This window comes from Cupressus sempervirens, chromosome 9 (assembly GCF_028749045.1).
Source record: "Cupressus sempervirens isolate cs-2001-9-10 chromosome 9, ASM2874904v1, whole genome shotgun sequence".
NCBI lineage: Eukaryota > Viridiplantae > Streptophyta > Pinopsida > Cupressales > Cupressaceae > Cupressus > Cupressus sempervirens.
In genome coordinates this window covers 70703884-70717209 of record NC_143126.1, presented here as the reverse complement: position 1 = coordinate 70717209, position 13326 = coordinate 70703884, and the positions used below count along the sequence as shown (strand labels likewise).

The 13326-nt window shown below is 34.4% G+C and overlaps 1 protein-coding gene across 1 annotated transcript in view; it reads right to left on the bottom strand.

The window, feature by feature from the left end:
• Nucleotides 1-13326, bottom strand: part of LOC149537664 (uncharacterized protein At5g02240-like) — a 113734-nt gene that overhangs the window by 21358 nt on the left and 79050 nt on the right. Inside the window, exon 5 of the mRNA XM_089799004.1 lies at nt 10493-10610. Within this exon, the coding sequence (XP_089655130.1) occupies nt 10493-10610 (118 nt within the window). The remainder of the gene's footprint in view (nt 1-10492; nt 10611-13326) is intronic.

Below are 13326 nucleotides of genomic sequence, written 5' to 3'. Positions count from 1 at the left end.
ACTCATGGTCAAGGTGCTTAGGTTCAACTTGAGAGTTCTTTCCCTTGTTGAGTGCTTGTCCTTAAGTAGATTTTCAGATAGGTCGTCCTGAGATTCTTTGTTCTAAGTTACTTATTTCTTGAAATGTTCAAGAACATTTGTTTGGGTTGATGCTAGATGTTGTGAGGTTTTCACACCATCGCCCAAAAAATTTTGGGAACCCCCTTTTTTTGGTTGACATAGCAATTTTTTCAGAGTTGTCCAAAGGTTTTCGATTTGAAAATTTTACACTTTGGACGCCTTCAGGCTAGGAAGGATGTAGTTGAACTTCTTTCTTCACCCGATCTTCACTTGATTTTCCAAAATATGTAATTTTATCCTTAGGCCAAACAAATTTCAAAAAAAAAACATTTTTTTCAATGGTTAGAACAATATTCAGCAGGATAAATTTGCAAATTTTTGGAATTAGACGGATTTTGAAAATTGGAAATAATTATGTAGACTTGAACGTTTTCAAAATGAAAATTTTTTTAGAATTAATTGTTTTCGAAAATCTTGAATTTTTCAGTGAAAAAAAAATTGATAGTGAAATTAAAAATTGTAAAATCAATTTTGCATGCTAAAAAAATGATATATTTTGGTTAAAAATTGAAATTGCATTGCAAAGTTAAAAGTGGATTAAATTGCAAAATCTCATTAAATCGGTTGAAATATTGCTTAGGAGATTTTTAAATGTTCAAAAGAAATTGGTAAATTAAAATTGAAACTCAATTTTGACTTGCTAAATTTGATTGTGATGATATTTTAGTTGCCAAAACAGTGTTAAATAAAAATTTTGGCATATCCTAGGCTTTCCTTGTTTTATTTATGCAATTTTTTATCACAACCGGCAATTAAATGGTTTAATTTCACTTTGAGCTAAGTAATTTTAGCATTGCATTTAAATCTGGGTCATTAATAAAAAGCTAATTTAATTTTGCTTTCCTCCAAGGCAACTTGGCCAGCTAGGAAGGACATGGAAATTTTGGTATAAGAAGGGCTCCCCCCTCTCTCATCTCCTCATTCCATCTTCTTCCTCCTTATGTGTTGAGCGATTTTTCTATAGAAGAGTAGCTTGCAGATTTGGGTGATTTTCTTGGGCAGATTTTTCCTTGCTTCACATCATTTTTTTTCTTCTTCCAGCTTGGGGGAATTTCTGCCCTACGCGATTTTGGAACAGATCTGAATTTTCTCTAACTTGCGCGATTTTTTGAAGTCTGATTTTCTTTCCAAAGCCTGCAAATTTTTCCCCTAGATTTGGGCAATTTTATTTGGTGAAGGAGATACATGATCCAAAGTCTGATTTTTGGCAAATATATGGGCAATTTCAAGGAGACAAAATTCTGATTTATTCAAAAGGACCCGATTATTGGTAAAGACAAAATTAAGGTAAAATTCTATTCATTTTAGAGGTGAAGACTAGTTTAAAAGCGGAGTTCACTCCTTGTTCTTGCTTGGTTTCGTTTCCCTTATATTCTTCTTGCATTCATCATCCAACACTTCATCATTCCATTCATAGGTTGAAGTTTGGAGGGATAAGTGTAGATTTCATGATAGGACACTTGGCGAGGCAAAAATAAACTAGACCACCCTAGGTTGATGTTGGGAGATATAAGTGTAGTCCATCCTAAGGTAACGAAGAGGCAGAAATAAGTGGTAGTCCCACCCCCTAGGTTGAAGGTTGGAGATTGATAAGTGTAGAGATAGGACTTGGCGGGGCAGAAATAAGCTAGATTCCATCGATAGAAAGATGGTTGAAGATTGATAAGTGTAGTCCATATCATTTAGAACGAAGGGGCAGAAATAAGTGTTTAGGATGGTAGATATTAGTGCAAGCAAGAACCCAAAGGGAATGAACACCAAAAAAGACAAGGAAGACATGACACCTAAGACCACCTTCTTCTCAAAAGTAAGGCGAATAAGTGACACCAATATCAATACAATGAACATGATCCAGTTAAAGGAAAGACTGAAGGAAGCGCAATCCCACCATGGCAAAGAAAATCTACAAAAGCAGAATTGTACACGCAGTGGCCTTTCCTCCTACCTTGCCTTACCCAGAGTTGATAATGGAATGTGCATCTTAGTTTGATTTGGTTAGTAAATCCATCATTTTTGGATGAAGGGAAGAGGGTGTTAGCCAACATTGGTGAATAAGTGGTCGAAGAAGCATTCAATATCCCCCAGTACAAAAGCATGACAGTGGTAATGATGGATTAGGCGGCTAAGTTATTCCAGGATAACCAAGAGGCTTATTTCATTCATCTAAAACAGGATTGGCTACACGAAGGTAAGAAGGGAGTCACCAGGTCATCAAGGCTCACCGTGTCAGATTTCAAATTAGAATATGGCGATCTCATTGTGCTTCTCAACCGAATCATGGGCCTAGCTCAAGGTATGCAATTCGAAAATTGGATGTATTATTTTATTGATGAAATTGAAAATGGGAAGAGAAGGTTTGATTGGGCTAAAGCTTATAAGCGAGAATTTAGAGTTGCAACTTAGAACAGTGCAAAATCAAAAACAATTCTATATGGGGTCCTACCTCTTTTATTTGATTTAGAGGCGATGAAAATTGAAAAGTGAATCTCAAGGAAGAGTGAATTTCAAGGAAGAGCAAATTTGGGGTAAGTGATTTGAAAATATTTGAGGCCAGAGACCAAAGGGATAATTCAAGTGGACAAGAGGGGAACGTCAATGAGACAGAATTTGAATAAAGATTGGATGAGTTGGGGAAGGTTGCCATCAAGAAGAAACATTTGGGCACCCTTGCCTCCCTCAATGCCTTTATCGAATATGCAAAAGAGTATGAGAAGGACCATGAAAAGACACTACAAACAGCAAGCAGCATGATGAATTCAGCTGAGCTCAAGATGAAACATACACTTTGCCCTCCCATGAAGGAAGTCAACGACAAGCTAGCCAAGTTCATCGCTTTGGCTAAAAAGATGAAAGAAAGGGGTAGAACTATATTAGAAGATCATTTGATGTAAGCCCAAGTGGAAAATTCTCCTTCTTGGGTAGGATAGGTGTTTGATTCTGATTGGCTACCATTTTGGTGTCTTCTCATTGGTTGCCATTTTTCCTTTTTTTTCATTGGTCCATTGATGAGGTGGCATCTTCTCATGGCCGATGGGGTGGCAACCCTAATTAGAGATTCTAAGATCCAATCTGGATCGTTGGTTTTGCCTCTTTATCTTTACTGTCGATTGTAATTTTCGGCCTTTATATAAGGCCATTTGCTCTCATTTGTAAAGGGTCGAAAAAAATTGTTGCTAAGATAATACCAAAATTGCCTCTCTTTATCATTGTTGTGACTTGCATGGTGATCAAGAACATTTGGTGTTATTGCATGGTTTCTACTTCCAATAGTTAGAATTAGATTTCCTTTGAAATTGTTAAAGTAGATTTCATTTTGAGAAGGTTGTTAAGTAAGAGTAAGTGTAGATGGATAGTTGCATGGTGATATTAGTGGATGTTTGATAGGGATCTATAACTAGGCCACTAGCATCCTAGTGGTTTGTTGGGAAGCCTTGTGTGGTAAACTAGTCATTTTTCCCTTGAATCATTGCATCTATGGAGGTAGAGTCGCTGGTTAGCTTTCATCAGATTCGATCCCCGTCCATTTGCTAATCTTTCCATTCATAGGAGTAGGAGTAGAATAGCAAGTAATTTGGTAGTTGGAGTTTTGAAGAAGAAAGTTTGGAAGGTAAAAGTCATTAGAAGCATTATTACCTCCTCCTCACGCAATCAACATCATTTGGCGCTACATCCTCCACCATCAACATTATCTGGCATTCGTATATTTTACAAACCCATCATCATCACCATCACACCCAAAATCCAAGTCATCCTTGAATGAACAGTGGAAGGCCGCCTACGTGATTACCAACAAATCACATTGAAAACTGAGTTAGTATCCACAAGTGTAAGGAACATAGGAGTTTTTCTCATGTCTTCATGAGTATTAACTTTTCAAGAGAGGGATTGAGTGTATGATATTTCATATCAAGTATCCAATTGCTATATGTTATGTTGTACAAAACTGACGTCAACAAATTGCACGTTGTTTCTGTGTGTGTGTATATATATATATATGAGAATATCCACCTCTAAAAATCTCAAGACTTTGTATTGTACCACTTTCGTTCTCCTTGTCTGTTCCTGCATCTTACTACCTCTTAAGCTGCAGTTGCTAAAAATCCTTGCTGGCCCCTTACCATGATATAATTGTTTCTAGAGTATAATATGATCTGCACAGTCCAATATTTATTTCCCTATGTGCTTGTAATCCACCCAATGGAAATGGTAGCACGTAGTGTATACTTTTCCCAAGTTTTTCTGATACTGGATACATAAAAATTAATCGTTGTCTGTAAACTATATGCTGCTTGAATACAGGATATCCTTTCTTTATCAGATGTTGTTTGATCTAATGTTTCCTTATGCAATTCTGTTCCTCAGTCTTTTAATTCTATTATGCACTTCCTCTCAGTAGCTCCTATAGGATGTCTGTAAAAGTTCTCTAACCAGATCATGCATTTTCAGATTAATATCCTTATATATTGTGTTATTGTGAATGGTATGTATCTCTGTATCAATGAATTTTCCTTCCCAACAGTTGGTAGCATTAGTAAAACTTTATAAAATTGAATAGCTCCTATAGGATGTCTGTAAAAGTTCTCTAACCAGATCATGCATTTTCAGATTAATATCCTTATATATTGTGTTATTGTGAATGGTATGTATCTCTGTATCAATGAATTTTCCTTCCCAACAGTTGGTAGCATTAGTAAAACTTTATAAAATTGAATAGAGTATATATCCCTGCTGTTGATTGTTTTACTACAGCTATCCTCTGTTCTCCTGACTGAAGTCCTAATTGAAACTTTATCTTTGCTGTGTATTCTCTTGTTCACTTACTGCTACAGGATTGACTCCCCCATCTCCAAATTCTTATGTTTTCTGAGTTTTACCTTTTTGAATGCCCAAAAGAAAAATTATTCCATTTGAATGTTGGTCAAGTCTTTATCTCTGTATTTTCTGAATGCAATGTTGGTTGTGTTAACTCTATTATATATTTTCTCTTTCCCATCGTGCTTCTCTTCTAATCAAGAGCTAGTATATTTCACTGCATATTAATGTTTTATCTTTATATGTTTGCCAGTCAAAACTTTTGATTTCTAGTATTTGTTTTTTTTTGTTTTTTTTGGTACTCCTCCGTTGATATCTCCCTCCTGCACTCACACTTACTCTTTCTCTATATCTGTGCAGAGAAAGAGTCACATTCTATTTCCTTATAAGTCAGGACTTCTTAGTTGCTTTTGGTAATGACTAATATATGTGTTCGATTTATAATTTGGAATTTAAATATCAACCTTGTTATATAATATTTGGTTTGTATATAACTACTTCAGATTGTGTATATATCATATAATTGGATCTATAAATATAATATATTATATTATTGTTAATTATGTGTTATATTGTTTACTTGCATATAATTATTATCTTAACAATTTATTATCATAATCTCTTCTTTATTATTATTAATAATAGATTTATTATTATTAACATTATCATTTTTAATGATTATAAATATCATTGTTTGTTTATTACATATTATATTTAATATGTAACTATAGTATTATTATATTCATTTATCAATATTACATCATATTTTTATCAATGATTTTATAATATCATATTATGTTATTTATATAATATTATACTATATTTATTATTATATAAATTAATATAGTTAATTGAACAATAAAATATATTATAATCTATTTATTCATTCTATTATTTTTTTTACTTTTAAATTTTATTGGAAGAAAATAGGGGATATGACATGGAAGGCCATTACTTACAGTACTTGGTGAATATTTTGCATCTCAACATTCTGGCAGGCCATTACTCAAGAGTATTTGGTGAATATCATTGATATTCTAGGAGATCAATACTTATGATATCACATGTGATATCAAACATTTTTGAGTAATTGGTGAATCTAATGTATTCTAGGAGACCAATACTCAAGATATCAAAATGTTAAATATCTTTTGATGAAAGATATTCAAATATTACATTGAGGTAATATATGGTCATGTGTTTATACTCCCTAGCTAAGAAGGAGTGTTGATGTTTTATAGCTTTACTCAAATAAATTACATCAATGTACATATGAGTTTAATTATGATAATCAACAGACATGTCCCTTCATGGGACATGTCTATTCTCTTAGTCTCTTATAAATATATGGGGAGGCTGCAGTTGGAAAACACATACCAAAATTAAATGGCAGTGCTTAGTACATTTGCAACAATCCCAGAAATCCAATTCATAGAGTAAAATGTAGTAAAACTTCAGAGGATCTAACAAGTGTCTTTGTTTGTGAGTGTTAAGAGTGTTAGGTGACTCTCAACGCCCCAAGGATCAAATGAAAGACCAAGATAACTTTCACAAGAGATTGGCAAGAGAATTGCATGAAGATGCAAGAATGCTATTATTGATAATATAGACTTGATTGACAGCCAATGGATTGATTCAAAATGTACATAATAGGCCTCATATAGGAGAGGCGATAAGAGACAATGATAAAGAGAAGATAAGCTATCACCCACACAAGGTGGAACCACATGTCCACCAAAGGTGGATCATCCTCTATTATGCAATGAAGTATGTGCAATGATGAGGATGATAATGTGATAAGTACACTAAAGGTGGAATGAGATAACAATTATGGCCACCTAGAGTGGAATTCTCCTACACCATGTGCTTAATTGAGGTGCAAACTCCCAAGTGTCTCAATCACAAACTACTATGCAATGCATTATCCTAAGTAAGCTTAGGTAAGTGTAATTGGTGAATATTTAATTACACCCCAACAGTGAGAGGTCATCTAGAAACAAGTTATGGAATAAATTAATGTCAAAAAGAAATCTAAATCTCCTTGAAGACCTATGAAAAAATATTGGAACTAAAGTCAAATTAGGAATCATAAAATGTTAAAATGTAAGGCCCCTAATAAAGTCTCTTCTTTAAAAATGAAAAGCTATTTTACCGAGATAGGGCACATATATTTGGCATTTTAAAATACTCACTCATGTTACCATACATGGCTGATTGAATAAAGTGCATCCCTTCATATCTCTCCCCACACTAAGTGTCTTTTTTGTAAATATTATCTCTCCCCACACTAAGTTTTTTTTTGTAAATATGAAATATATTGAGTTAGAATTTTGGAATGTTCATAAAGCATATTGGCGTGGATGGTCGTCCCTTAGTTTGACCACAGGTTTGGATGAACCCATGCTGCAAGAGCGACAAAATCAAGGACGGCTCTACTTCAACCCATCGTGATGTAGCAATGGTGGACATGTCTCTCTTGACCGATCACCAAGTGGCCATTGGTGGCAGGTCTGGATGTGGTAGACTGCCTTTGCCAATGGCGAAGAAAAATGATGGCATTCCCATTTTTCCCAGGGAGGATACCACGTCATGGTTCAAATGAATGTTGGATCATGCATTTTTGTCTGATCTGTTTTTCATGGTCGACGGTCTCTGTTTGGGTTAATGCCAAGTGTATGTAGTTGTATGGTTCTGGGGATTTATTTTGTCAACTAAAGCTGGTTTGTAGTATTCAGGTGGAAGTAGAAGGTCTAGATGTCAGTTTGCTGTGTTTTGGCATGACAAAGCTTTAGTCACTAGGTGACCTCCATTAAAATGTACCTTTTTCATGAAATTAATACAAATACTTGTTTTACCAATCAATAAAAAAGGTTCATAAAGCATAAAAATATTAACATGTTCAACTGAGCATCACCTAGAGGCAATGAGTGCTAAGTGAAACATTCAAGGTTATGAGTCATGGGTGTTTTGGAACCACTACTCAAGAAATATGGTAAATGAAGATTGACTTAAATCTACGTGAAGACCTATGAATGAATATTGGAACTAAAGTCAAATTAGGAATCATAAAATGTTTAAATGTAAGGCCCCTAATAAAGTCTCTTCTTTAAAAATGAAAAGCTATTTTATCGAAGTAGGGCATATATGTTTGGCATTTTAAAATACAGACTCATGTTACCATACATGGCTGATTGAATAAAGTGCATTCCTTCATATCTCTCCCCACACTAGTGCTTTTTTGTAAATATTATCTCTCCCCACACTAAGTGTTTTTTTGTAAATATGAAATATATTTAGTTAGAATTCTGGAATGTTCATAAAGCATATTGGCGTGGATGGTCGTCCCTTAGTTCGACCACAGGTTCAAATGAACCCGTGCTGCAAGAGCAACAAAATCAAGGATGGCTCTACATAGACCTGTCATGATGTTGTAGCAGGGGTGGACGTGTCTCTCTTGACCGATCACCAAGTGGCCATTGGTGGCAGGTCTGGATGTGGTAGACTACTTTTGCCAATGGCAAAGACAAATGATGGCATTCCCATTTTTTCCAGGGAGGATACCACGTCATGGTTCAAATGAATGCTGGATCATGCATTTTTGTCTGATCTGTTTTTCATGGTTGACGGTCTCTGTTTTGATTAATGCCGAGCGTATGTAGTTGTATGGTTCTGGGGTTTTATTTTGTCAACTAAAGCTGGTTTGTAGTATTCAGGTGGAAGTAGAAGGTCTAGATGTCAGTTTTCTGTGTTTTGGCATGACAAAGCTTTGGTCACTAGGTGACCCTCATTAAAATGTACCTTTTTCATGAAATTAATACAAATGCCTGTTTTACCGATTGAAAAAAAAGGTTCATAAAGCATAAAAATATTAACATTTTCAACTGAACATCACCTAGATGCAATGAGTGCTAAGTGAAACATTCAAGGTTATGAGTCATGGGTGTTTTGGAACCATTACTCAAGAAATATGGTAGATGAAGATTGACTTAAATCTATTTTAATTGAATCGTGATAAACCATCACAACAGATATTATGAAGGTTTTACCTTCTCACTAGGCAACTAGTCATATTAAATCACAGGACATGGAAGAGATATGGTTGTGCTTAAAAATGAAAGAGCTAAAATGCTTCCTAGGGTTCTACATGTTCTAGGGCTGGCTACAAATCTAAAGTTTGTGTGTCATTTTGAGTTAATTCAAGTGTAAATGCAATACATAATGAAAAGAGCTAGACAATGGTTTGAGGAACAGTGGTATTAGCAAGAGAAGTCTAAAATAGAAGATTGTTCAAGCTTGAGGCAAGCACTATGAGTCTATGAGTTGAGGCTCTACAGTTCCTAAGGTTAGCAGAAAAATAAATTGAACCCATATGTTGCCTACCATGAAGACTAAAGACAATGAGTATCAGATGAGATAAAATGTGACATATTGAAAAGAAAGGTTTTTGAGATTTGCACACTGAAGTAATTCTCATTGCCCCTTAAATTTTTACTTATGCGGATTTTTTTTCTTTGGACTTTATGTGAACTTTGTGTATGTGAAATAGGAATAGTTGAAGCTTGTTACTAGTTGTAGAGAAAATACATAGTTATATGTTTAATCCTATGCACGTTTCATCATTCAATAAATCCACATTCAAAGCATACTTGGTGAAAAAAGAGATTCTTGGGTGGGGGGGAATTCTCTCTGGGGAGATTTTCACTCCAAATAGTAATATAACTTCTATTGGAGTTATTTTAGCTGTTCTTTCTTTTTATCTTGAAATAGAACATCGGGATGTGAACATTACATTTGTAAAGGAGAACCTAGAAAGAGAAATCTATCGTGGCGAAAACTAATTACAACTGAAAGAGAAGGCCACTTTCTAGGCTGAAGAAGTCCCTTTATGACTTCGAGCAGTCACCATGTTTGTAGTATCAAAAGTTTGGTAGTGTTGCTAATTTGAATTATTACGCAACAACACGGATGACCATGAGTATTTGGAATAGGCTCAAGATCATTTTATTATTGTGATTGTATATGTTAATGACAAGGTTAACAATGAAATTATCAACAGTGTTCAATCTCAAATGTCATCTCAAATTGATATGCACTATGAAGGATTTTGGAGCTGAAAACTTTCTTTCAAACATGGAAACCAAAAGGGATAGTTTAAACTAGATAATCTAGATTACTCAAGGACACATTTTCAGACCAGGAGAAGTTTCAAATGCAGATATATAAACTAGTGTTTCTATTCTAATTAATTTAAATTTATCTATAAAACAATGTCTCAAGACACGAGAGGATGTTAAAGTCACATCTCTCCCTCCTTGTACAAATATTGTTGGAAGTTTAACATATGCCATTATCTAGAATACACACCAGACCAAACTGTCAAAGTAAAATAAGAGAACAATGTCTGACTGAAAACATAAAATCTTGAAAGCATATGACATTGGTGACAAAATAAGATGGAATCCCAAAAGCAGAATATTTTATTTTTATAATCCACTCATTCATTTGGCATCAATAAATATTTACTTATGAGAATCAAGGAATTATGAGCTGGGAAACTTACCTTGGTCAACAATGAGGCCATGCTTTCCCCCTTCTTTATTAGTTAAACCCCCAGGCCTCACAATGTAGTAGTTAATGTGCTCAGACTTTTTGTAAGCTTCTCTCAGAGCATTTTCACCCTGCACATACGATAATTGTAATGGTATGTTATTGATCCATTACAAAGAAAGGAGGAAAACCAAAGGCATAATAAAGCCTTTTGGCCTAAAGAAATTTCTTCCACAGATGCAGCACAATAAACAAGAGTATGAAATCCTGACATCGTTTTTAAGAATAGTACAAAAGTGTAAATTAAAGAATTGGGTAGTTTGCAAAAGCTTCAAAAAGCTTGATACCAATATTGGATGGTTTTTTGGTAAAACAGTAAGATTACAATTGGCAAATTCTAAACCAAACATATACAGACAGAATACAAACCCAAATATTGCTGGAAATGTTCAGATAGTTATTATTATTTTACACTTACTCATATCAAATTTGATTCTAGTTGTAACATATGGATGTTCAAGATCTAAAATTTGAATTTAATCATAATATTTAATATTTAAAATTTTACACTCATCAAATGGAATTATGAATTTCAATCTAAAATTTTACACTCATCAAATGGAATTATGAATTTCAATCAAACCAACTCGCCAGTTGTTCTAAAGATATTCCATAATAGAAAGTTGTGTCTGCAAACAAAAAAAGAAAAATTTGAAACAAATTCAAGTGCAACTCTATTATACTTCAATTGTTTTCAGTAGCAACTTTGGCATACTATAGAAAACTTATGGATTCCTCAAAAAGAACCATGTCACCTAACAACAAATAATTTTGATTTTTACCAATTGTCGCTTACATCTTTTTCATTAACAGTGTAAGTTTGAAAGAAAGACATCAACTAAATTAGCTCAATTTAACAGCATCTTTGCCAATCAAACACCTAAACTACTATGCCCTAAGTGTTAAACATCTCTTAAGTAGAACCCTGAGTGTTAATCATCTCTTAAGTAGAACGACAACCATACAAAACATTTTACAGGCAGCAACACTGAATTTCCAAGTAGCCTTAATCATTTTTCCATGATCTACAGTGGTTTATAAAATATTGCCTCATTGTTAACATCAAAACCATCACTGAAAGCAGTTTTCAATCACACTCTCTAACTGACAATAAGAATTTCTGGTGCATCATCTCACAAACCCAATACCAACCGATATCTCTTTATAATATATTAATTAATTATGGGTAAATGAGTCATTGCATTGGCACTGTGAGATCTACCTGATTGCCATTCATTGTACAACATCATCCTCCACCATCCTTGTCATAACCTTTCCTGCAATTTTTTTTAAAATCATACAAAATTCTATGCAAAACTTCATGTTGTCATGTTGGCACTAAATATGCAGAGCCAGAGTCATTGTCAAAATGACATTGCCAATGTCTAAAACAAATAAGTTGATTTCCAATAAGCAATGGACCTTATAGAATGTCACCTAAGAAATGGGAGATCAGTATTGGAAATGCAGATAGTGATAGACAAGTAGATGACAGCTGGATGTCACTTAGCAACTATATGCTAAAGATAACAAGACTCTTGCCATGTAGATGGATATAGAGGAAAAATTTGTGGAAGGATTGATTCTTACATGTTGGTGGCAAAAATCTTGCAATGGAGGATGCATTCGAACCCCCTATATAAGTCACTATGAGGACACATTGGGCAGTGAGACAGGCAAACACCTGAATGAAGAATTTCAGGGACAGTAAACAAAACAAATGGTGGCTACTCATTGGATAAAAAGGGGGATTGAATTTCACCAATGGGTAATGATATTGTAATCTTAAGGCTGTGTGATGAGAAACTGACTATGGCATGGAATGGAATTGATCAAAGAATGCACAATGTACTGTATTCATTCACCAATGGGTAATGATATTTAATCTTAAGGGTGTGTGATGAGAAATTGACTATGGCATGGAATGGAATTGATCAAAGAATGCAAAATGTACTGTATTGCGCAATGAATGAATACAGTATGATATCACTGCATCTGTTATTTTTGTGCTGTTTTGAAATGGATTATATTAATTAGCTGCTACTTTTTACTCAAGTACCTAAACCCGTACCTGGATCTTGGCATTAGAGGAAATGATTCCACCAGACTACATTAAAAGAGAGCCAACATTCTTGCTTTGTTGCTAGGATGCATCCTAACCTGAGGAAGATGTGGTGACATGGTATGTAAGGTTACAAAAAAATGCAAAGCAATAATTTAAAGAAACTGCAATCAAGTTTCCATACAACAATCATCGATGAATGCAACAAATCTGGTGAATGACAACAAATATTGCATTCTGTATGGGGAATTCTTTAGGAATTTCTGTGCATTTATATGAGAAGGTAGAAAGCTGCACAAAAGAAAGGTATTGAAGATAGTTAGTTCAATGGAATGAAGAAAACAGTGTTAAATGAGTTTATTGTAGATGAGTTGTGAACAAGAATTATGATTCGTTTTTATCAGAGTGCAATGAATAGCTATCTGTTGCATTTTGCAGATCAACAAACTCCTATCTAGAGAAGGCAAAAGTAAGGTTCCTTAGCACTTGGATGCAACAATTTATTGCACAAATTCCTCAAGCTTGACCAAGGAGGAGCAAACTAGATCAAGGCATCTTCAATTTGATTTCATGGTGATTTATCATGTTATTGAATAAACATGTGGAGAACTTGTCCTGAGAGCAGTCATCATCAATTGGAGGTATAATCATTTCAATTCAAGCATTCCCATTCAAATTCCTATTTTAATTCATCATTGTTGTACGGTTGAGTCCCAACCTATGAT